Source organism: Ascidiella aspersa, chromosome 3 (genome assembly GCF_963924565.1).
Source record: "Ascidiella aspersa chromosome 3, kaAscAspe10.2, whole genome shotgun sequence".
Lineage (NCBI taxonomy): Eukaryota > Metazoa > Chordata > Ascidiacea > Phlebobranchia > Ascidiidae > Ascidiella > Ascidiella aspersa.
Genome location: NC_139449.1, coordinates 12044415 through 12070908, shown reverse-complemented (window position 1 = coordinate 12070908; position 26494 = coordinate 12044415). Strand labels below are relative to the sequence as shown.

The 26494-nt window shown below is 35.6% G+C and overlaps 1 protein-coding gene across 3 annotated transcripts; it reads right to left on the bottom strand.

The window, feature by feature from the left end:
* On the bottom strand, nucleotides 1-22375 carry LOC146160209 (arf-GAP with SH3 domain, ANK repeat and PH domain-containing protein 1-like). 3 transcript variants are annotated; one of them, XM_083385757.1, is made up of 26 exons: nucleotides 22178-22375; nucleotides 20913-20985; nucleotides 19101-19243; nucleotides 18878-18952; nucleotides 18626-18675; nucleotides 17915-17990; nucleotides 17445-17498; nucleotides 17285-17370; nucleotides 16756-16831; nucleotides 16223-16360; nucleotides 15844-15969; nucleotides 14949-15036; nucleotides 14813-14861; nucleotides 14228-14406; nucleotides 13861-13994; nucleotides 13324-13412; nucleotides 12282-12465; nucleotides 11501-11717; nucleotides 11225-11364; nucleotides 10343-10432; nucleotides 8946-9195; nucleotides 8466-8553; nucleotides 7713-7747; nucleotides 5638-5746; nucleotides 4621-4762; nucleotides 1-2144 (listed from the first exon to the last, which is right to left on the bottom strand). In XM_083385757.1, the coding sequence occupies exons 1-26, from the start codon at nucleotides 22307-22309 to the stop codon at nucleotides 2070-2072; spliced, it is 2898 nt and encodes a 965-aa protein (XP_083241883.1). In that variant the 5' UTR covers nucleotides 22310-22375; the 3' UTR covers nucleotides 1-2069. The 3 variants fall into 3 exon arrangements, with proteins under 3 accessions (XP_083241883.1, XP_083241881.1, XP_083241884.1); XM_083385755.1 differs by lacking the exons at nucleotides 1-2144; nucleotides 4621-4762; nucleotides 5638-5746 and adding an exon at nucleotides 5768-6997; XM_083385758.1 differs by lacking the exons at nucleotides 1-2144; nucleotides 4621-4762; nucleotides 5638-5746 and adding an exon at nucleotides 7074-7357.
* Nucleotides 22376-26494: the final 4119 nt, after the last annotated feature.

The following is a 26494-nucleotide window of genomic DNA, read 5'->3' as shown; positions in this document are numbered from 1 at the left end:
CTTCTCACGAATAGCAGGTAGTAACATGCGAGTAAAAATGCGTTAGAATTGGTCTAAGAAGGTTTACCACTACCAGTTTGAGTTTAACTAAAACAAATTAAAAATATAGTGACACGGGTTTTGCAATACCACATTGCTACAGACTTATGCTCGTGGCACCCAGGGGGGCCGCGGGCCACGGTTGAGAAACCCCGATCTAAACAAACTGATTTTCGGTTTACGAAGTTCTGTACTTAGTTTAATCTTTAACTTTGCTTCAGTAATTCTACAACTGTCTAAAAAAACAAGTATACACAGCAAATTAGTTTCACTTGAAAAACATAGATTAAACATAACCTAAAATTTCGCGTCTTTACCAGATTCTGCGATTTTCAGCAAAAATTCAACTCGATTTCCTCACAACAATACATGTTCAAATGAGCCTAAATTTTGTATACAACGGTTTTAGGCGTCTATCTATCAAAATCCATATGAGGGAGGTGGATTTGAAAAAAAGGTAATTTTGCGACCTGCCCTCATAGTTATATTGATGTTGTAGGCCTACTCGCCATCAAAGATTTATTGCGCGACACCCAATGTGGCAAGTTCTGATCTGGGCCTACAATTTCAAACAGAGGATTTGCTCCCACCGTATTTATTATATGCGACATCGCAAAAGCCAGCCGGCATTTGCGTACTAGCGGACGGCCGAATAGATGTGTTGAAAATGCGAGACAGGCTGCAAACAACACTGTAACGATTTTGTGTTGGACGTTGCGAATAAGCCAGGTTTAATGCAGATGCTATTCTAGATATGATTGACACGGTTCGAACTTATCTTCCGTCAGCATTGCATCAGTTGGGGAAGAAAGATATGGCGACGCAATACGTAAATGGATGTAAAGTTTACAAACCGGCTGATTAAACAGATTGAAACAAGTCGGGCAGGAAAACTTTGCGATTGCAGTGAAATAAAGTGCAGGTGGAATACGGTTTGCGGTTGACCTCAATAACATGTTTGACGCATAGAAACGTGAAATTATATTTTGTAAATTATTTACGAAAATACCCGGCTGAAAATCTGTGTAAACATAATTAAGTTATTTCGTTTTCCTTGGAAAATAACGTTTGTGTGAGATTAACGTGGTTGGTGGGTTTAGAACGAAAAAAATCTACCGATGTGTTGCGCAATGAAATCTTTGTAATACGGAGTTGACGATTTGGCGAAACTTTAAATATGGCGAAGTGCGGGTGAAGGAGCACAAAAAATAACACTTTATCGTCGTTTCTTTCCGGGAGTGCTTACGCGTAGCTCGCTCGATACATTTCGATATGATACGTTTCACAAACTCGACGCGATACATGTAAGTAACGAGGCGCAACAGTAAAGCATACTATAGGAGATACTTAGGAGAGTAAATGTAAGCATAGAGTAGTAATAGTAGTAGTAGTAATAATAATAACAATAATGTACATCGCAGCAGTGGACAGGAAATACACAAATCAAGTTGCGGTTAGGAACAAAGTGGGCTTGTGAACAGCGCGTGATATATAAGAAACTTGAAATTGCGACTGATTCTAGATGTTTAGCGTGTTGCCGCCATACTGACCAATGCAAAACAAAACGGTGAAAAGGGCTATTCGTTTTTCTGTTCTAACCGATAAAAGCAAGCAGCTCTTTCTGCAGGAAATGGTGTGTCATCTATTACGCGAGTAACCAAAGAAATATGAACGTCACCTTTCTTCTCTTAAGGTACAAATTGTCGTAATGCGAAGTTTTACAGTAAACTGTAAATTAGAAATTCAAAAGGGCATTTTTTCTAAACCGCATTCTACAGAAAGCAACGCAACCCATACAATAACCCTTTTTGATCAGAAACACGACAAATTAGAACAAAAAAATATTTAGCCAGGAAGGGGCGAAACCGGCGGGCGGGGGCAGCAACAACAACAAGAGGTGGCCGTTTCTCTTTAGTACCTCACAGAACCAGCTGTCGGGCACAGGTCGTCGACGTTTTGCTTTTTTGATATATGTTCGACGTTTCGGGTAGATGCTAGCGCCGTTTAATTCAACGACGTGAGGCTGAATGTCACTCGGACAGGATGTGAACGAAGCTGACCGGGAAAACCCCGGTTCTGTGCGGCTGGTGTTCCACGTGACCGACCTGGTAAAAATAACAAGTAAAACTCATAGTTCAAAACATGAGTAAAAACAGGATCAGACGTTTTGTTTAAAAGGAAAATATATTTCGCCAAGTGGCATCGTCAGTTCCTGTAAGAGTACAAATAAAAAATTTGGATTCTATAAAGATACACCATAATGGTGAAAATAACGTTTCGAGGGTAAAAGGCTGAAATGTGGAGACGCTATAAGACTGTGGCATTTTAAGTGCAAGCATTTTTCTAATTCAGTTACAATTACCTACTATGGAAGCGCATGTTACCAATTTCCTGGTGTGTCGTGGTGCAAGACTTCCTAAAATTATCAGCCTACGATCCCTCTTTAGTTACTTAAACGCGACCCTTAAAGCTCGACATAAAACAATTCTTGCTGCCTTGTTCTGCATAAAAGTAAAATTAATGTGCAACACGTAGGGATTGTGCATACTTTTTATATTTGCATATCAAAAGTCAGAAAATGTTCAATTCATAGAAAATGGAACCATTTGGCTGAAATTAATTTTACTCTGTCCCCTAAAAATATTGTGCGACCACCTGCAGATCTGCTGTGGTGAACACCGTGTTTCACCTTTATAATATTGTATGCAATTTCAAAATACTAGCTTCGCCTTGAGTCTAGGCCACTAATTCTCAAATGTTTTTACTTGACTAAAAATAAAAAAATATATATTCGCGGCATACTTACTACAAAACCCAAATTACCAAAATACTTAACAATCATGGCTTGGATAGATGCCTTAAAATTAACAGTTTTCTAATGGATAGCAGTCATTAAAGTCACGCATGCTTTATCGCATGCGTGATTGTAATACAAACAGGTTATTTCTAAAATAATAAAAGTTTCGCGGTAGAAAGAATCTTCACAGTTTAAGAACCACTTCCCTAGGCGGTCATTTTGTCAGTTTGAAGGTGAAACATATTGATTGAGATAAATAGTAATACGACTAAAACCTGTCAGTTTTCCTAAACTGTATAACCCAGGGATGTCCAACCTGCGGACCGCGGGCCACATTGCGGCCCGTCTAAAACTTTTGTGCGGCCCGCTAGTCATTTTTACACCCTAGTAGTATTTTAATTGTTCAATATTAGCCTAATTAAAATGTACCAGTCAGCTTTTAGGGGCGCACTAATAGTATAGTATGGGTAAAAATATATATATATATAAATCTAAAGGCCCGTTATAACCCTGAAGGCCAATACTTAATCTTGAAACTTAAAAGGTTCTGCGGCCCAATAAATTATTTCAAGTGTCAATGCGGCCCACTATAATAAAATGTTGGACATCCCTGGTATAATATCTAAAACCGCAAACAATTGTGATTTAAACCCTTTTAAAAGCTGTAGCACCACGACGACAAGTTAGGTTTTTCCTACAATTTACTTGTAAGTTTAGTTTAGGTGTAACAGGCCCATTATAGAAAAACAAGTTCATATTTTGTGCGTGCTCAAAAGTGTGTACTGACTAGATGTGTCTGATAATACCGGATCAGACCGGATGCCAAGTGGCAGTAATGGTACTAGTCCGATACTGGGGTAGTATTCGTGCCGATTCGATAACAAAGGTATGTGTATTTCAGCCCTTTACATTTCTACTTGTAAGGTAAAATAATTTGTAAATATGACTTTAAAAATCATGTCTACATAAGATTTCTGACACAAAATGAAATTTCGTTCTAATAACCACGAAAACATTATCTCGAATGTTTCAATCCGACCTATTTTGCAAATTTACTCAAGTAACGACGATGATTGGTACCGGATCGCGATTGTTTGTAGCCAGAATGTCGGGTATTGGAATAAAATATCAAGTATCGGACATCCCTAGCCCCATGCGTATAGGTTAGGGTTGTTCAAAAAGCACTTTTTTGTCGAATTTCAGTTAAGGTTGCGTCTAAAAAACCCCACATACCAAATCTGAGCACTTTTCGTCGCCCTGTAATTATTTTTTACTTTTTTTGCATTGCTTGCAGTGGGATAGCAATAAATAAGCCTGTTTTGCAGTTTAAAAGCGAATAACCATGGTATAAATGTCCCATTTTAAACATTTTCTTAGGTTGTTTTATACAAAAAAATGTTTTTTAGCATGTTTCATAAACTTTATATAAGTAATTGATATAGTTTTGTGAATACTAAATGCACTATTTTATAGATTTGGTGACATGTGTGCCGCATCTACATCATTTTAAAACTAAAAAAATATTTTCCTTAGTTGGCAGAATTTGTTGCCAATATGCTCCTTCGCTATAATCTATAAACCACTGTTGGTAGATCATCAGGCTTAATTAAGCAGCTGAATGGCAATCTTGGTAGAAAGCCTGAACATGTGAAGTTGTTCCCCATAGTTCACGTTTCCCTTTTTTGTTTTACTCAAATAAGGAAACCTTAATCTTTTAGAAAACAACTGAGTAGTATAGGCCAACAAATAATGCGTCGGAAATAAAGCGCGAAGTTGATACTCACCCACCAATCCTGATCCTCCACCCCAGTAACGATAATAATCTCGTTCTCAACGAAGGTCAGCTCGTCACCATTGTCCGCCTCGCAGTCGTAAATTGCTCGCACACGCTTGGGTTTGGAGGCAGAAGGGGGAACAGCCCCGGCTCTGGAAGGCAAAGCGGTTTTCAAACTGGGCACAGTGTTTCATGTGAATAAAACAAAAATAACGTAAATATTGCAGATGGAAGTTAGGAATTTCCAATTCAAATAAAAAATTGCAGCTCATTTAAAGAACTCATATATCTGTGTGAGGACAACTGCCTAATCCAATACACACTTTATGTGGATGAAACAAAATTAACGTAAATAATATTGCAGATGGAAGTTAGAAACGGATAGGAATTTTAGTTTATATTAATATTAAAATTTGCGAGCCAAATAAAAAGCACTCACATACCTGTGTGTGGCAACTGGCTAATCACATTAACAGAAAAACAGTGTTATCTCGAGGCGTATATTGGGTTGTCTGTTAATATTTTTTTCAGTAGTGTTATTAAAGGCCATATCTCCAGTTGTTGGTTTGTCTTACTTTGCATAAATCCGTTTTGTCAGTGCACTACTTAGCTACAAATTGACTTAGGATTTTATTTTGTTTTTGGGCGTGTCTTTGCTTTGTTCGAGCTTTTAGAAACTGAGAGCGCGCTCATCGAAGTAAATTATTTCTATTGATTTATCTAATCAACTGATTTAGTTTTACCAAATTCAGTACTTAGTTGTATCTTCGACTGTGAGGGTAACTGAGGGTGTTTCAGCAGCACTAACACGGAACTTCCGTATACTGGACAAAGACAAACAGGCCAAGGAAAAATCGACCTGGATCGAACAACATAGTTGCCACAAAACATACTGCGTTCACGTAAATCAAACTTAAGTATGTCGAAAATTCTGAGACTGTACCCTTTTTTTCAGCTAAATAGTAATTGTAACCAACAATCGGCAGCATAAACCTTTAAAGAAGAAACTAATGTGACCACAACAAACCTCGGCAGTGGAACGGGAGGAGGCGTTTCGGGCGATCCGGTAGGTGGCGCACCTCCTCGCGGCAGCGACCTGGTTCGGTCCACGATGTCGACGTTGGTCAGTTTGACACCTGAAGCGTTTCGCGACATTGCATTAAAATACAGGCCGATGGTGGAAAAACGAACCAATCAAGCAGCGCTTTTCCCAGTCATTATTTAGGTCGCGGCGTGTATTTTTATCGTGCCTTAAACCAACACAATCCACCAGTTATGTTACAACACTACAAGTAATTGCAGGCGATTGTGTGAAAAGGGATAGGGTTGTGTTACATATTGGCAGAATTAATCCCACCATCTCTTCACCAAAAAGTAAGACTAAAATGATGGCAAAATAAGCAGAAATTTAGTTAATCATGAATATAGGAGGGTGGTGGTTAGTTGTATTCGTCTTGATGTAGATGCACTATACATGGGAAATAACGAATTACGCCGGTTGCAAACAATAATTTCATCCAGACAAGCGCATTTGAAACAGACGCGTGCATGAAAAGCCAATAGGCGTGATGTGACGTGGTGCTATTCGCATGCTGCAGGCTAAATTACGTGGAAGCATGCCGACAAGTAAAATGCGACGGCGAGGAATAATGTAATCACTAATCAGCCAAACAACTTAAGCAACGAGCGCATGCCTGGCTTCAGTGTGCCGCCGATTGCGACGCGTGGACTGGATCCGAACGCGGCGTGCTGATGATGCTGCGATGACGAAATCAATGACGTAGGTCGGTCCGGGTCGACGTGGGACGGAAAGTGGGTCTGGGGGGTCGGGGGCAGGCGTGGTGAACGGGTAGGGGTTGGGTGGGGTTTAGGGGTGCTAATAGGGAGCTGGAAAACGGACAGGTTGTCGTAAGAGTCGCTGCCGGAAAGCGACTTTCGCGGAGAGCAGTCATCGGACGTGTGGAGGATCTCGTCGGACGAATGCGACTTGAGCAGCGGCTTGGGTTTCAGCGCCGGGTAACCCCCGCTCTTGCGCCGCGCAGTCGTGACGTCATTGTTGGGTAGGGTGACGGGGAAGGCAGCCGAAGCGCACCTGGCCATGGGCGAGGTCTGTTGTCGCTGTGCGTCGTTCGAAAGACTGAGACGCGCTGTTTGATGACGCAAGGCGCGTCTTGCCGTAACGAGCTCGACTTCGCTTTTTGGGAAGCCATCTTTGTTCTGGTTCCGCGCAGATGTCTGCGAGTAAGGCTTGGCCCGTTTGGGCGTCGTCTTGATTCTGTTGTTGTTGCTGTTTGTAGGCTTCCACGACAGTGTTTTGGAGCGGGGTTCGGGTGTGGGGTAAGGGTTGTTTCGCGACAGGGGACTGGCGGGTGGGTAAACGGGGGTGTCTGGAGTCAATCAAGCGCGACATGACGGCGTGCAAGTGTGACGATACATGCAAAATAATGAGAAACAGGACACCGATTAGAATCAGACGCCGCCAATTCCTGCCGAAGTGACGCGATTTACAGCAAAACACACACGGCGAGAAACTATAAATAACTAAAAACGCAGAAACGTGCAGTGAGTCTAAGCACGCAATTAGGTTTTTCCAAGCCAGCATGCACGATTGTTTCAACACAAAGCAAATGCTCTCGAGGTTTCTCTGAATAAAGGCGCTAAAGAAGCGAAACAAAATGTGATTATGACGTCACCTCTGCGTCTGGGATTACGTCGCTTAGCTCCGAACGAACCAAAGTGCTTCAAGACTGAAAAAACGTGGACGCCGCTAATTAAACACCTAAGTTTAACTCGATTGCACAAATTAAACCTCGAATTATCTAAAAATCAAGCTTTGTTAGTGTTTAGTTATTGCACACAGGATGTGAAATTTTTGCTTGTCAACATGCCGAAAAACACTAGCACCCTGTTAGTAGGTTAGTTACAAGAGAGTGCAAGTCATTCGTTGCAAGAAGAAATTGAATAGGGCGATTAAATTTGAAAAAGTTTCCTTTTCCAAAACTACAGGCAGGCATTTACAGTATACAGAACAAGTTGCACTATACAACTTAGACATGCAACAACTTTTAATCAAATAGAAGGCATATTGAAAATTCATCCTACCGCTATTCTTCGGTGGAAATTCAGGAGCGTGGTCCCTAAAACAAGATATATATTTATAAATACAGCAACAGGGTTATAAATGATGTCGGTTTACAATAAGACATTATTAATTTTGTTTTGAAATATCGAATTAAAATGTGTTTGACAATTTAATAGTAGTTTTTTAACATAAGAAATGAATGACATTTAAGAGATGCCAGATCTGTAAAAAAACTACATACTTTAGTGCATGGGGTGGGGAACCCTGTTGGCTAAAGGACTTATGAAAGCTACATAGTTTTAATTGTTTTTTTCGTGAGAGCCATATAACATTTTTCAACATGATGAAGTTAACGTTGGCACTTTTAAGAGCATATAAACAAAACCATAAAGTTGAGAAACGGTAAATTTATAAAGTTATTCTGAATGCGAATTATAGGGCTGAATACGATTTTAGTGATAGTGTTACAGACTAGTTGATACTACGTGAGGTTAAACAAGATGGTAGGTTAATCTTAATTTGGCTTTACAAAAGTATCTTAGTTCTACCAAAACAACTCTTCATTCATTGGAAACGCTTTGTTACGTTATGAAAGTTATATTACACCATCATAAAGCCACATTTGGCTCGCAACCCATAGGTTTCCGATTTCTGTTTAAGTGTCACGAAAACATAAACAACACATCTTCGTGTTATAAGGAATTTAAGCAATGACTTGGTGCACCAAATAAATATATTTCGGTATGTGTGTAATCCACAATAAATTCAATTACCTTTTTTGTTCAGATTTTGGATTGGGAGTGTTGTGCGTTGAATTTTGGATATTGGCTTGACCTCGTTGGAATGTTTTCGATGGCAAATCTTGAAGTAAAACATCATAAAACGGATTGATTTTTTAACATTTACAAGCAAATAAATCAAAACATTAATTTTTGGCAGAAATGTTTAGTTTGTTGTTTATAATTGCAGTTATTGTTACAATTATTTCAACGATTTTTCTTTGTAAAGCTGCTTTTTGGTTAAGTGGCTCGGGTTTTCCCAAAAATATGCAAATATTGTATGAAGGGCCAAAAGGAACACCGCGCCATGGAGGAGAAAAGAAAATAAACGATGCTAACTGAAACATTTAGATACATAACCGCCGCTGTTGTTGTTTATGTTTTCATAAAATAGTTTTCGGAAAGATCCACTTTGGTGCCTGGGCTAGGTCGAAACATGGCGCTATTGTAGAAAACAAAAGCAGAAAGGGCCACCTGGTTTAATGGGTAGGGGAGGCGGATGGTTGCTTAATCTCCTGCTACTGGCGTGCTCGGCCAAACTGGACATCGGTTGAACCGTGGAGCTGCGGGACCGCGACAGTGCCCCCTGGTGTGGGGGTATGGCCGGGGGGTTGGATGGAGAGACCCGTGGCGGCGGGGTAGGAGTCTGGTTGCCTGGGTCGACAAAGGCCCGGTTCCGCTCCTTGAATGAGGTCGGGCGGTTCCTGGGCATGTCCGAGTGGCTCTGCACGTGAAATTGAATAGAAAGGCCGTGATATCAATTACTGAAAGCACTACGGATTACTGATACTTGTTTTTTTGCTTGTATAGCAAATATCCGATAGTTAGGTCAAAAGAGCAGATATTGTCTTTAATGTGGTCAATTGGGGGAAAGCTAATTAAACTCAAACGTACAAAGATAATTGTTTGCAGTTGTTAATAAAAAAACTTGAATAACTCTTTTCAAAACGTTTAAAATGATACCTACATCTGTATGGGCTTTGATATTCTTATTACAATATTATTATTATTATTGTCTTACTACAACCTATAAACATTATGCTCCAAAATTTGCTTTGTTTTGTGCAATTTTAATTAAATTTAATTGCTGACTTCCTAACTTGAGTGGTTCACCGTGTTTATGTAATGCTCCTTTAAACACACATTCTCACTGAGTTGATGCATAGAATAAATCATGGCTACATAAAATCTTGCTCTTTAAGTTGATCGCGAATAAAATGCAAAATACAATACTAAGAATTTACTACTACGCGCGACAACATAGTTATGTGCAAACTAAAGTAAAAAATTGTACCAAAATTAGGAATGAATTTTAATTTCGCGCAGATTCTTTCTCGGTTTTTATTTTCTTGGGTTAGCCTAATTTATTTCTAACCAATCTCTACTGGAATAATTCTGTAGTGGGCGTGCTTTTAATTTCACTAGTTATTCATTGTAATCAGTAACTGCATAAAATGATTGTAAGTTAAATAATCCTTTTATATATATCACTCTTAGTTACAAATACTACAAATCACACAACTATTCAAGTTACAATTTGTAAGACCAAGCGCAAAAAAGGTTATTTTTTCGTCGGGAAATAGTTCGGGTTGCTATTGACTAAAGGGGCAATTAAATTTCGTTTACAAAGTGAAACAAAGTCAGCACGCAAAACAAGGTACGAATTTTTACCACAAAAATGAGAGATTTGCTTTAAACTCGGATCTCAATTGTTTTGAGATGAGCATGTATAATTCATTTAACAATGTTCAAATATTGCAATGCACACAAAAACAAACGAACACCGGAGAAGAATAAAATCGCACTTTGCTAGGCCCTGGGGTGCATATAGTTTAAAAGCGTGTATTTGAACAATTTTAAAATCGACTGACCTTTGCAGGGCTTGGAGCCGCTCCCGTATAATGGATTGTAGGAATGGGGCGATCGTCCAAATCGTCATCGCTACCAAAATCGTCTTCGTCCTATATTACAAAACAAAGAAACAAGTCGGTAAATCACGCATGCATCAACATTAAAAAACGCGATTGAATAAATAACAATAAAATATAATAGTTGAAACCGTTTAAAGAGGGATTTTCTAAAAGGGTGAGTTGGACATACAGGGGTAGAGGAACATTTGAAGTTTGCATGAGGGGATTTTGGTAAGCCAACGTAATTCAAAAATTGTTTATTGTAGTGTGTATAATGATGGTTTAAAATTAGTTTTTACGGACAAATATTTTTGAATTTGTTATTAAACAAAACGCATCCTGCGTTTTCAGTCGCATGTCGTTCCGCCAAATGTCTATGTAACGCTGTGTTTAACGCCAAGTAATACGTGTTAACGACTTTGGGAAAGCGGATTTAACCAATGTAAATTCATTAGTGATATGACAAACGCTGTGCAATTTCAAATCATCCTGTATTCAATTTTTTTAAGACATTAATCGTCTTCGTCTCAAGATATAAACCATCAAAAGTTTTTTACTCACTGGCAAACCTAAATTTTCATTTATATATTTTAAATTGTATACTATTTTAAATTGAAGATTTTTACTAATCACTAGCTGCAAATATGGGTCAACAGCATGCTAACTTAGTTCAAATAGCTTAGGTTTTATTTTGATGTAAAATTACGCTTTACAAATAAATCCATGAACACACAAAACAAAATCTTTACAAAAGAAATTTATAAATAAATTTAGTTTTAAGTGGTAGTTAGAAGTGTCCCACGGGGCATGTAACCATAACTAACACATTAAAAAAATTCTTACAAAGAAGGTGAGGTTCCATTCAATGTCGATGTGCACAATGGGTGTAAATTTGCCCGAAATTGCTTGTTCGAGAAGTTCCACGCATGCTGCGTGGCCCATGCGTTTGGCAACCATTAGGGCAGTTTCGCCGTCCGTATTTTCTTTAAAACAAAATAACTGATTAGAATGGAACTACAAGTAAGTTCTAAACAGTAAATATCTATGTTTAAACTTCTTGCTACTGACATAAGTTATGTAAAGGTTTTAAAATAGTAAAAAAATAGCTATATAGCAAACCTATATTGGTGTTTGCTTTGCTACGTAAGAGCAACTTCATACACTCGGTCCTGTTCAGCTCTGCACATATGTGCAACGCTGTGTTGCCCGTTAAAGTTTTCCTGTTTAGCCCTTGTCCGAGATTTTGCGTTAAAAAGTCGACGAGCGGCAAAACAGACGGTTGAGCCTCGTTGTAAGGCAGCGATACGGCCACGTGAATGGCGCTCTCTCCATTAGCCTGTATAAAAAAATGTAACATTTGCCAACTTGGTACGCGACCTAAATTAAACGGCCGTGTATTATGACACTTTAAAAAATTCATATAGGATGAAAATTTCCTTGTAAAAATACACTTTCTAATCCAAATAGTACAACAAGGAAATATAAGAATGTTACCGGCAACTAAATTACGACGTTTTTTGTTTCCGGTTAGTTGTAAGAAAAAACAATTTTGTCTTATTTGTATCACAACATAATTAGCATACCATTGCAGGACAGTTTGAACTGTTCGTCTAGGGATTTTCGTCTAGTTAACCAATTACAAACGCCCATCCAACCCATAAAGTTAAACATTTTGTATTGTGTTATTTGTACCACAGCATAATTACCATACCATTGCAGGACGGTTCGAACTGTACTTTTAGTTTTTTTTTTGACAAAATAATCAATATACGGTACGAACTGTACTTTTAGGTTTTTTTTGACAAATTAATCAATCACAATCGCCAACCCAACCAATAGAAAAATTTTGTGTATACTTCCATTAATTCCTATTTCAATCTTGCGACAAGAAATGACTTACATATCCCGGCAAAGGTTCGGTGAGTTCTGCGCCTTCGGCGAAGAGTTGGAGTAGCGAGGAAATTTCGCACGAGTTGATTGCCAGCTGCAGCTCGTCGGCCAACGTTTCTCGATCGTTTCCGCAAGTCCTCATAACGTAGTTGTGCGAAATGTACTTACCTCGGATGAACGACTTTCTCTCGTCCCTGGACACAGTTTAGAAATGATTACACTGTTCTTAGTTCCGTATGTTGGTCGTTTTTGTTTGGTTCTCGGTATACAGTCAGACTTGTTTAATTCGGACAACTTCGTCTAAAATAAAGATGTGTGTATGGCTTGCTATGTACGTGTTCGAACTATTTTAAAGTCATTCTGACCAACGAGTTTACTGATTTATTTACCACTTTTTTTTTTATAAAATCCGGATAACTGTAAGCCGCCCTGACCATTGCTGGCCGGATAAAAACATTTTGTAGAACTTTATTAACTTCATTTTCGTTAAACAAAGAAAATATAAATGATTACATGCAATGAAAACTGTATTGAGCCTTAAATAAATTGTTGTACTTTTTAAATTATTGTCAAAATTTAGTTTTGAAATGCACTGGACAACATTTCGGTTTAGTAAACATATCCCAATTACAGAAAGCATAAAAACACGTTTTAAAACACCGTTGAAGATGTTAAATAAGTGATACTGCAACAGGTTTGTGTGGATACCGATATTGTTTTCATCAACTGGTCACTGTACTGTACGTAGGAAAATTGTTATACGTTTTTTGCCCTTGATTTAGCACACTTGTTTCAAGAAGTTTTGTGTCCGAGTTTGAAAGGTTTTGAGAAATAAATTCCATATGTTTTGTGTCGTATATTAGACATTATTTGCGATATTAATTTAATAGGCCTGGTCGTTTATTTAGGTGCAGCTATCCAAAGCAGTTTAAACATCTGCATTATCAATTAACGTTTTAACTATAAATGTTAGTTGTAAAATGTAAGTGGAAATGCAACACAGCAATAATAATTGCCATCAAATGCATTTCTTAATAAATTGTCAAACTTACATGTCACTGCTCGGCGTTGGTTTGTCGTGAGGTTCCAGTTTCACTTCCATAATGTCGTTGAAATTTTCGTTTCCAACAGATCGCGCAAGCTGCAACGTGGACAAATAATCGCATTTTTATGCAAGGGAATCGTTAAATTAGTAGCTGTGTTAACTACATACCTCGTACCCTAAAAAAGGTCCGTTCTTAACCTGTTTGCCTACTGTTTTTATGAACACAAGGTTATTTAAGTCAATGATAAACGTTTAATAAGAATTAATAGGGGACGATACACAATTGTACACGATTTTAAAATAGAAGATGCCTAACAAACACTTACCACAACTGTTATTTAATTATTGTAGGAAATATGGGGGTCAGGTAAACAAAAACTTAAAAACTACAACAAATTACTGGAGTGCTCCCGTATATTTTATGGGTTCAAGAGCTACATAGCATGTTTCACGCCCATAGTTTAGTGGTGTTTCACCATGTCACTAAGCAACCAGTACGCCACAAGTAGTGTGAAAATAAAAATATAGAAAAAAATAGACTTACAATCAGCTCGGAAGTGCCAAGGTCATCAAGCGTAATGGATTGTATCCTGGAAACGTGAACCCCCATTTCCCTGTGAATTCCGCTGCATTCAATACATAGTAGCACTCCCAGGTTAGTGGACAGCCACGTCGGATCTGGATTGCACAAGATTCACATAAAACCAAACATAAAAACAAAAGAGTTGTTTTGCTAATGTTATGCTTGGTAGAAAAAGTTACATACACATTGAACACTTCTATATGGTTATATAAATTATACACACTGAACACCTCTATATAGTTATATAAATTGCACACATTGAACACTTCTATGTAGTTTATATACACATTAAACACTGAAAAGGTGAAGTTGAATAATGTATACATACTTTGCGCGTTGCAGTCGCAACATAAGTCGTTGCCAGGCAGGTTTCTGACTTCCACGATGATGGCCCCAGTCAGTTCACGAAGTCCGGCGTTCTCTTCTGATCCATTCTTGCCGGAGGAAGCAATCCCGAAAACCTGATTTAACGCATCTTCCTTGCTGTTCGACAACACTGAAACCCACCTTCAAAGAAACAGAAAAAATCAATTTCTGTCACATAACCATATAAAAATAAATAAATATGCTGTTGCTGCCAGGCATTGTTTCAATGGTATAATTGTTCTTCCGGCAAAACATTATTAAAGTGCTAACGTTTCGACCACCTTTTCGGGCAATCTTCTTCAGGGCAATATAATTGTAACTTATGTTTTCGCCTTTAGTTGCAATTATATTGCCCTGGAAAAGATTGCCCGAATAGGTGGTCGAAACATTGGCACTTTAATAAAGTTTTGCCGGAAGAACAATTGTACTATATAAAAACAGCTGCTAAATAAGGTATAAATGAGAAATAATTCAGTGTATATTAAGAATTACACCAGTACAAGCAAATGTTGCAGTATATAACAAATAAAATAAAAATATCACTTACGCCATGGCAGCATTCTCATCATCTGCCATAAATCTATAAGTCCGATTATCTGCATAAAACAGGATTTAAATGTTAAGAGCATAAAACTGGAACACCCAACAACTTCGTTTCTATGCAGAAACACAAAAAAACTCACGAGAAACCAAGTCGAATTGACGTTTGTCTTCTCCCACCAGCTTGAGTTGGCTTGTCAACAGATTTAGCTTTACTGGTGGTTTGCTCATCTGTTTAAAATTACAGGTAATTGGTTTAAACCAGGGGTTCTTAAACTTTTTTTTACCGCGGACCCCTTAAATTTTCTTTCACCTCGCGTGAACCACTGTAGGCAAATAAATAAAAAAACGACGTCATAAATTGACGTCACAGTACAAATAGACTTCATAAATTTGCTGATTTTGGTCCAAATATGCGAAAGTGAAATGCAGTTCGTGGTGTTTGTCCATACATTCCGGTGCAAAACCGTTTTATTTTTAATTAAATTGTTTTCTTTAATAAATTGATTACTTCTTAAATATAAACTAATATGTCAATTAGACCTTTAATGGGTCCATGAACCCCAGTTTAAGAACCCCTGGTTTAAACCCATCGCCAACTTGGATTCTTATGTACATATATACAAATACAATTACACATGTAATTCAATATTGTTTAATAGGAGTGCAAAATTTTCGGTAAATTAAACTTTTTAGCTATCCCAGTTCTTATTTAAATGCGGGTCACACCTTGGTAATGTTCCTATTGGACTTTTTTGTTGTTGCAATTACATGATGTTGGTATGATTTGTCTACGAAGGCTACAACAGGCTTAAAAAAATCTGCATGGAAAATACAAAAAAAATGCGTTGATCGAGATAAGTTTCCAAACTTCGAATACAGCCTTCAGTCAAACATTTGGGATCAGTCATGTCAGGCCCTCAATAGTTGTGACAAATGACATCACGCCCTATTACTTCCTTATGACCTAGCAAATCGGCAAAATGCAAGCTCGCATGCACTATCAACAAACATGACTTGACGGGAAAAAAAACTAACGTTGTTGTGTGACATGGTGAGAAATCCACCTTCGACAACACATTTTCTTTTCTGCCAGGCCTTGCGCAGTCCCTCGCTCTTTTTCAACAAATAGCCAGATTTCTCATTTCCTAGTTCCTTGTTGCCCTGCAGAACAGTTTGACATTGGTTATTATATCAATGATTACTACCCGAGGTAACAAGGCTACACTGACAACGATTTTTGGAAAAACATTTTTGACTGTCAATAAATTGTGAAAGTATAGTATTTTATTAGAATAAAATAAATTTAAAAATTCGTGAAAAATAATTAATTAGCTACTTCACAACTGCCATTTCTTATTTTAAGACAATAAAATTGATACTCAGTGATAAAAAAACATACAATGTTACCAGTTACCTGTATTTGGTGCAAGTTATAGACATTCTGATTTTTAGTGTTATGGGAAGAACTATCACTGTCAGCAGAAATCGATGACTTGAGCATATTGCGCAAATCCATAAGTTGGCGATGCTCTTCATCTTGTGATTGTCGTAACTGCAGTAAATACACATTACACAATTCAATAAGGTTTTAAAATACCTTTCTAGCCACTAGTTATAGGAAATCTGTATTTCAGCTAAATTATAATGAAAATATTACATAGGCCAACAAAGGTTTAGAGTGTGCTACAATTTCGTAATTCTATTACAATTTGAAATGTGTTTACCAGAATATGAATGGTTTGCTAAAAAATTTCTGACATAAACGATTTTACAAAATAAAATAAGTAATATAAAGCCATGTATTTCCTTTGAATTCTTTAAAAATGCAATACATTTTTACCAGAACAACTGTCTTTAATTTCAATTTTCCTTTCAGGGATTACACAATATATATTTATGTGCTGTCACCAACAAATAAAACAACAGAAAATATGGCTAAAAACTTACAGAATGTAGGTTTGCAGTTAACCCTTCTGTATAGGCTTGATATTGTTCAATAACTTTAAGACCTTCAGAGAAAAATCTTAAAACAACACGTAAAAATTTAATACCTTGTTTACAATTTAAATATTTTTTGTCTGCATTACGTGAGACAAAACTGTACGGAATTCCTGGTTACATCATTGTTTTATGCATAGTATGCATGTGTGTAATGCATAAACATATGTGTACGGTCAAAAAGTTATTTAATTTGGTTTACTGCAAGTTGTACAAATTATAAAGTTGGACAGGATTGAACCGAATAATAAGCAATTAAAAATACATCAATTATTCATTCAACCAATGTATTGTGATTCACCAAACAAATCCATAAGTATTTTGACATGTGGACCAAAGCACAACATAAAAGAGGTGACTAGCTAAGCATTACAATTATAACTACCTTTCCTACATTTATTCTTTAATCAATAACCATTAATTAAATATTATAACAATTTTTCACTATGTTTACTAAATTTCTCAAAATCACACTTACGTGCTTTGAGCATGGTAAAATTCGATCAAGTGCTGGAGAAGCTCAACTCCCTTTTTAGTCTTGATTTCATTGGCTTTGATAAGGTACTACATCACAGGTTGAAATATAGTTAAGAGGAGTTCTTTTTTGGGATAATCTAACTATGTTTATAAAAACTTACTTCACAAACTTGAAGTTGGAACATCCGCCTTTCCTTTTCCATTTCTTCTGCAATCTAAGTAAGGTAATTAAATATAGTTAATTATGCTAAAAACTAATAAAAAACTCATTTTAGTGAAATATATATTTAATACACCTGGTCTGCTAATGAAATAGTAATATTTATACAAAACATATATTTTTATGTTTGAATATCTAGATACTTTAACGAAGATTAAGGGTACATTTTCCCAATGTAGGCTATTACCTATTAGAGAACAGAAGAATGGCAGCTAATTGAAGTTTTGTGGCACTGACTAATATTTACACCAGGGTTCCTTAACCTATGGTTCAAAATATCTAGGAAGATAAGTTTCATTCACTGCTTCAAATATAGTATAAACCAGGTCTAATAGGGGAGAAAATAGGAATAGCCGCTAATTCTTAGAAATATAAACATGCACATAATGCTTTTTTTAACTTGCGATTTACCTCTGCACCAGTGATTTCTGTTCGTATCATGCCAGCCTCTTTTGCTAGTTGCCTTTTCTCCCTCTCCACCTGTTTACTAAAGCAAAAACATGTATTATCATTTAGAAGTTAGAATGAGCTTGAGAGTCAAAAAAACGTTTATAAAATACACAAATAAATAGTACATCACTTTTAATTTATGATCGTATAATTAAAAGATATAAAGCGCTACAACAAATATCTGTAAACAAATTGCTAAATAGTGCATTTTAGAGGGCGGCAATAAAATTGTTTTTTGCTTTTTTGTGTTGTACAAATAGCTATATTTATAGAAAGTACTTATCAAAAAATAGCAACATTGGAAGTATATATATGTGGCTAACTTAATTGTATGTTTCAGTTTATAATAAAAATAACTTTCATTCTTTTTTCCTGGCATCAACTTCCATTAAGAAATCAGTCTACTAAGTTTTAAAAAGATATACAATGGGGTAAAAGTTCACCCACGAAATACCGAACAGGTGGAAAAGGGAGTGTGAAACATGAAACAAGTAAGGAGTTTGTTGAACCACCCAACAGGAAGTGATGTACTACTGGCAAGTCATATCCGTCAAACAACACAACAGTGAATATTTGCACAAGCGATTGGCGTAACATGAAGAATTCACCCGGTCTGCACATTTGTGCTGCGACCATTGTGGGTAAGCTCTATTTGCAAAACTAAAGACATACACTTTGGTGTCATAGTCCTTCCACGATTTGTCAAACGGTCGCTTCATGTCCTGTAAGGTAACGGCAACACTGTAGCACAATAAAGCACAGCGCATGACTCAATACACGATAAAACATGGCACACATACTAGGCGTGGGACTTTTAGAAGAACAAAAATAGTTCAGAACAATCCTCTTTAGGTTTTTTAAATTATACCACAGTAAGAAAATATAATAAAACATTTTATTTTTAATTTTGTCCGAAGCACTTACCCCTTTAATGCCCTTAAGATCCCCCTTTAACAATGATTCCAATGGAAAGGTAAGTGCATTGTTGATGTTGGATATCTTAGAGGAATAAATAAAATTATATATATATGTATATAAATATATTATACTAGTATTATATAAACGGAATGAGTTGTGTATATTTTAGTATAACATAAGCACATACCAAGACACTTTTTAACAGCACTACCTAGTCAAAACATCTTACCAGGTTTTTTAACAGCGATGTTACTTCTTTTGTGAAGACTGTAAACTTCAAAAACGAACTTCCAATTTCAGAATCTTTTGCCATAGCTGCATTGCCTAGCTTCTCTAGGTTTAATGTGAAAGCCATTTCATTGCTGACATGAGCTAAATAAATATGTTATGGCATTGTTGTAATAACGTTTGACCTTAATAATTGCAATTAATTCACTTTTTTAAATACTTTAATTTCTAACCACAAAACATTGTGCTAACAGACATATTTATATAACGTGGGGTGGCATAGGTAACTAATTTGTACTAAAAGTGATATTTATAACATTTTGCATGGCTTTACACTAAATTATTTTTTAAATGAACTGACTGAAACAATAGTCATATTAAATTATTTATTTACAATGTCTGTAAAGGGTTGTGAAATACTGTTTTGGATTTAAGCTAAAAAAAATATTAAACTGAAAACTATTGTAGGTACCTATGGGCAAGTAAATGTTAGTTAACAATCTAGTGGAGTAAGATTCTAATTAATGCAGTCAATATGGATTTTTATAAACTAAACGTGATTTAACATTCATGTTAGCCAGTGGTTCTTAACCAAAAAGTTGACTTTATATGCACAATTGGTAAACTATGTTTATGAGATGTTTGATAATATAGGGGACCAGCTTGCTGATACCAAATTAATATGTATTTTAGCCATGATTGTCCATATAGTGCAAGCATTCAACGACAAAAATGTAGGTTAATAACAAAGGGTAATTAAACTTTCTTAATTCTATAACTTTCTTAACCAGATAAAATAATCTTTGAATGTTGTACTTTAATCTATTTTGTTTATTTGAGTTAAGTAATAACGTCATTTTTATCAGTTCGAATTTGTGAGAGAATTTAATCATGAAAGTTACTTTAATTGTGATTAGAGATAGCCGATTAATCGGCTTAACGGTAATATCGGCAGATATTTGGCTTTTATTGATATGTCGGTATCGGTAAATGTAGGCCGATATTTTAGTACGAAAATTAGTATAATTTTTCCTGTACAACAAACAACTCACCCATTTTTTGATAAAAAAAATTGGGTTTTAGCATCACGCCAAGTTAAAATGCAAAATAATAGTTTAATAATTCATAAAGGTATATATAATAAAAAATAATTTTTATTTTATTTTCAATTAATTCAAGTTTTGAACATTTACCAGGTATATAAGAAGAAATCGGTATCGTGTATCGGTTGACAAAATTGTAAAAAATCAGGTATCGTTATCTTTAAAGAAAGTGATACCGGTCGATCTCTAATTGTGATGCCTTGCACTTGGATCTATCCTAATAATTATTTACCCTAAAATGTACAAATACTAAATTTTCTAAATTATCTGGAACAGTGTATAAAATTTTGGTTTAAGGTTGGTGAAATAATTTTTTTAGTGTCAAAAGGTTGTGAACCACTGATGTAAAAAAACATTCAAAATATGCTAACCACTTCTGTATAGGTTTTGATATTCATTGTATGTCTAACCTACTTTTAAATTTATAAATTTGGTGGTATACTTATATATTCATACAGGAGTTACAATATAAGAATATGACATTTACCACATTATATATATTTATTCTGATTACAAGTAGTTTTATGCAATAATATTTTGTTTCTTTGCAAGACAAACCAAATAAATTAAAGCTATAAGTGACATATTTTGTTTAGGTATTTAACAAAACATTTTGTTGTTAAGTATATATATAATTAAACAACTAAAATTATTTAAGCTTAGAATATTTGTACAACATGAAGATGGGTAACAATATATATTTAACATACTTTGACCAGATCCATGTAACGCTTTGGTTGCATTTTTCATTTTCTTTAAGGCAGACCTGTCTGCATCCAAACTCTAAATAAAATTATAACAACAATTAATATATAACTGTGAAGGTGAAACAAAAATATTTCACAAAGTAAAAAGGAAATAATATACAGTAGTTTGGCAATCTAGGAACAGTTCGGCAAATATGCAGTTTAAAAGCGAACAACTGGAATAAGGTTACAGAGCTCTAAAACTGGCGTGGCTTTAATAAAAATAATGCTAAATCACAGCTGTAGAAAAGTTACATCAAATGTTTGCACAGCTTTAAATTAAACTTTGCAATCTGGTCATTGCTCTACAGTAACCTCTTTGAAAGTTATTCCATAGCCGCTTCTGAGTTACCAGATTGAAAACTTTGGATATTGAGAGGGGGAGCTAGCGTGAAGTTGCATGGATGTAATAAAGTTACTGCTAAAATTTGCGTGTCTGCAATAGTGTTGCTTTTCAAATTGCGTGACTGTATATCAATTACCAGCTAAATTGTAGCATTGCTCAAGTTTTTTTGGTTTTAAATGTCAAGTTTAGCCAGCCTAATGGATTTCACCTAGATTTTTTAGAAAATTAACAACTGCCCTGCGTGTGCAACCATGCTGGGATACATCTCCTCTGCAGGCCAAACTTTCCAACCCAGCAACGAGAGGGTTTGGGATTCAAGTTGTATTAACGTACCCGTCTGTTAATTATGGCAGATCTTGACAAAATCTTGTGGGTGCACCGCTGACAAAATTTGGGTGACTGGGTGTAACTAAGGTCAAAATTACACCCCGCCATTATAACATAAAAAACGTTTTTTATTCATTTTCTAGGGGCACAGGTCTAGTCTGTTTAAAAAAAGCAGGTACACTTGCCATACTTTCCATAGTGGTCTAAGTATTTTAAAAGAAGTTTTAGAGGCACTCGTCTAGAATCCTACAAATATTATTTTTACAGTACCGGTAACAAAACAAATTAAAAAAAAATGAAATCGCAAGGAAGAAATCAATATAGGAGAATAAATATCATAATAGTACTTGACTCACCCAAACCTAAACTCGCAAGATTCTAGACCAGTGTCGCCTTTAGTAATAATGTACTATTTATACCCTTTAACCATGTTTAAGCCAAAAAAAGACAAACAAAAATAAATAAAACTTAAAATTTAATTTTACATACAAAATGCAAAGTATCCGATGGATTCTGTAAATGCAGAGGATTTTATCAAGTGACTATAAACACTTACGTCTTCAAGAGCAGCAATTGTGGCTCGACAAAGAGACATTTTAGAAGTAAAAGTTGATGTTGTTGGTGAATTAATGTCATCTTTCGTTTCACCCAAAAACTCAATAACTGAAATATGGTCAGACATTTTCATTCAATCACAATCTTCGTACAAATCAGCAAATAGATTTACATTATATACATGGTTGATGTTCCTAAAAAATCCTGCAGATTGGCGAAAATGTTTTGATTTCAATTGTAAAAGAACAATCAGTCGGCCACATATGTATTTTTATGGTTATTTTAACGCTGTTTCCTCAATGTTGCGTTAAACAAACATTAAGATATTCATATCTTTAATATTGTTTTTCACAATAACAAAATGCTGAATACAAATTTGCGTTACAATCTGTCTTTTACTGTTTTGGTCAAATTACTCAATTTCGCCTGTCGGATGTAAATTACTTTGACACCTAAACTGTAACGCCTATTACAGGATTAAGTGAGGTTTTAAAATTCAACTCACGTTTAATTAAAAAATAACACGTGAAATACTACTATTTATTAATTTTGTCATGTCTGTAATTAATTAAAATGGTATAAATTACCATAACAGCATGCTAACGAAGTAATTAACGCCCCAGAGGCGAGCGCGAGGTCCCAAATTAGAGGTCCATCTGCAAAACCAGGGTGCGACAACTGCTTAGGCTCTTACCAATAATAATTAAATTTGTAAATATGAACCGCCATTTTTTCAAATTATATCATTGAAGCTAGTTTAAGCTTGTACATTATTTTCCCAATCAACAAAGTCGATAACTCTAATATGTTTGTTATTTGTTTTACACAAATACACTTGAACCAACTAGACAAAATGTTTGTTTTTTTCGGGACACTCGACTGACGAAAAAAGTCCACCCTAAAGCTTTTACGAAGCCAAGTGATGTTTTTTATGTATGGATTTGGACTTGGCCAACAGAACAGTATCTTTTGCAACAGGCCTTTTTACGCTACCTTTTTCTCGCCATTCATTTTTTGCATTCGTTTGTGACCATCCAGATTCCAGTGTTCGTTAAAAACTAACCCAATATTTTGGGGATTTTATCGGTGACCCTATGCTTAGGCTTGCCATACGTCCCGGTTTAGCCGGGACAGTCCCGGTTTTAAGGCCTTGTCTCGGTGTCCCGCCCGGGTAACCAATTTGTCCCGGATAACCAATTTTGTCCCGTCTTAAGACTTCTATGTTTAAAAACTTCTTGATGTCTGTTACCGCGCAAAATTTAGGTAGAGAAAATTTCGCATTAAATGCGGCGCTTTTAATAGTAACCAATTTTCAGTTTCAAACGAGATTTTACTTACGTTCGACGCAACGGTACAGGGATTAAGTACGGTATCTGTTTAAAGGTTTTACGTTTGTGAGTGCTTCCAAAATTGCTTTTTGGTTACAAAATAAAAATTTGTTGCATTGTATACAAATATTTAATAGCAATTACCTGTGTGGAAACAAAACATAAATTACGTATATTGCCCTGATTAAAATTAATTACTTTTAGGTTGACGCAAAGTACAATCTAATTTGTAATAGTTTTAAGAGGCCAGCTTGATGGAATCTTACATTTTGTTTAACCTATGCTTGAGAATGATTTTCTCCGGGGAATACGACTTTGTTATGGACACAGCACCTTTGCCAACACATGTACGGCCCAATATTGTCGCTGCTTTCAAAAGAGCCGCATCCTACTTCAATTGTAGAAAGTAATTACCAGACTCATTTTTTTCGCAATACAGAACATTACTTTAGGTTACAATTGAAATTACTTAGACAAACCGCCCTTGAAAATAGGGCCCTGAAAAATACCCCCTGATAAAATATAAAACCGCAACCCCGTTAAGTTGATTAGTTGCATTAAATTGTTTGTATTACGTCTACATTAAGTTTATTTGCAGGTTTCAATATTCCTAATAAGTAAGTGGTAAATATTCGTATCGTAATTTTAATTTAAATTCGGTCTAAATATATTTCCACTAATTAAATTTTGTGACCGGTAATTTCGGAAAGAGCTACCTAAAATTGCCGCCGACGATTAGTGGAAATACGATTAGTGGAAATAAGTCATTTACAGTACAAGAGTAACAGAAAAGAGTGCACTGTGACGTTTGTTTCTGTGACTTATTACCAAACAAGTTGGCCTCACATGATATAGGCTAAAGTATATAGTAACAACGTAAAATATATGACATTTTTACAAACGACAAATATTAATGTCCGAGTGATTAATTCATTGATATTGATATTTTGGTTTCCCTATTTATGTCGTTATTAAAAAAATAATAGTAATATTATATTTCGAGCGTCCCAGGATATTTAAAGGAGTGGCAATATAAATTTTGTTGCCATCACAATTTTATCTTCGTGTTTTATGTTGTTTTAACGTGTTTCGCTTAAAAGAAAGAAAAAATTTCTTCCTACTTTAACTATATTGGGGCTTGTATTTTCCTAACTTTTGTCAATTTTTGTTGAAACGAAATATGTCTCGTCATTACCGAAAACTTTCGTTGCTACCTTACAAAATGTACTGTTGCGTTTGTTTTTATTTAGATATACTGGCGATGCCTTAGTTTGCGAAATATATATACATCTTTTAAGATCTGGTTAATGTGTCTGACCTGAATTGCTAGAATATTTTGCTGTTACCTAACAAAAATCTTTAATCCAGCATTTGTTAGCCCGAATGAGGAATCCCACAACAAGGCTTCTATTTCACGTCACTATTACCACATGTAAATCGGGTTAACACCAGAAGGCCATTGTGGTCATAATGCCTGTGCGGTTTACCTGATGATTATTTCAGTGCATTGAAACAAATGGTTAACGCGGTTTTCTTTAACAACCAGCGATGCTTTCTGAAGTCTAAATTGAAACCTAAACCAAAAATAAATTTCTGTATAACGGTTACGCAGAGCTAGAACAAACCTAAACCTTACCGCATGAAAATTTGTCGGATAATTCAGTTTAAGTTATTTCGAATTTAAAAAAATAATAAATTTTAAACGTTTAAAATGAGTGGTAGACGTAAATGCTTACTGTCAACGCAACTATTTTCGAGATTTTATACATTTGTGACCTAATGCCAAAAAAAGAAATTTCATGTTTATTTTATCTCGTTTTTAACGAAATTAAGATTCTGAGGTTGTTAAGAATTGTAAATTTTAATAATATGGTCTTAGCTAGTTGCAAATAAAAATGTCAGGTTACTGTAAAAGTAGTTTTTCTTCAGTTCATCTGTATATTTGAAATACGTAGCTTTTAAAAGAAACCAACAGCTACCGCCACGTGTCACCTTGAATAACTACTTCCATTTTGTTTCAGGGAGGTTCAACAGTCATGACATGTCTTATTATTTCAACTGCGTGCTTATCAGCAATAACATTTTATGTTTTTTTGTGTGTAGCCCTGAGGCTCAAACTTTGGATTGCAACTCTCAGAGAAAGGTCAGTGACTTTAAAAGAATGGTTAGAAAAATTAAAATCAGAAATTGCAAAATATAAAAGATCTAGAAATGATTATAAAACCTTAAAGGTTAAGTGCAGTTAAGTCGCGTTTTTTAAAATGGCTTGATTTGACTTAAGACAAATGACCCTAATTGAAATAGATCGTTTTCTTTAACCATATAAAATTGGTTTGTTTAACTTATTTTTGCACCTAAAATAATTTGCTTGCAGTATGTTGAGTTTTGGTAACTAATGACTCGGGTGGGACTGGACTTGTTATTCATTCAAAAATATTTGATTATAGGACTTTAGTTATTTTACAAATGACTTGACTGGAACTTAAGTCATTTCAATATGACTTGTTTACAACACTGTTGCAATCTGAAAATTTTAGAACTTATTTGTTACATATACTACAACAGGAGTCGGGAACCTTTTCAGCTAAGGGAACCATAAAAGCCAAATAGTCTTGGTTGTATTTCCATGAGGGCCATATAATACTTTTTAACAACTAGTTATAGGTTGGCAAAAAATGGTAAATTGAGCACGGCGTTTATTTTGTTCTCATTTATAGGACAGAACACGCTATACATCAAAAATGAATTAGCTAAGTTTGCACAACTTTGATTACGGAGTTCCGATGAAAAAATAGGGCTGTTTGGATATTAAGAGATTCCCTCAAACAGGGTAACAGTCTCGAAAAACAAATAGAATTCGCGCGAAGCGCCCAAATTTGCTAGTATTTGTAATAATGTTGAAAAATGATAGCTTAGATTTTTCAGCAAAGGAAATTCTTTAGTCAAAAAAGTCATGTGGCGTCACAAAAAGAGCCATAGCCTTTATGGCC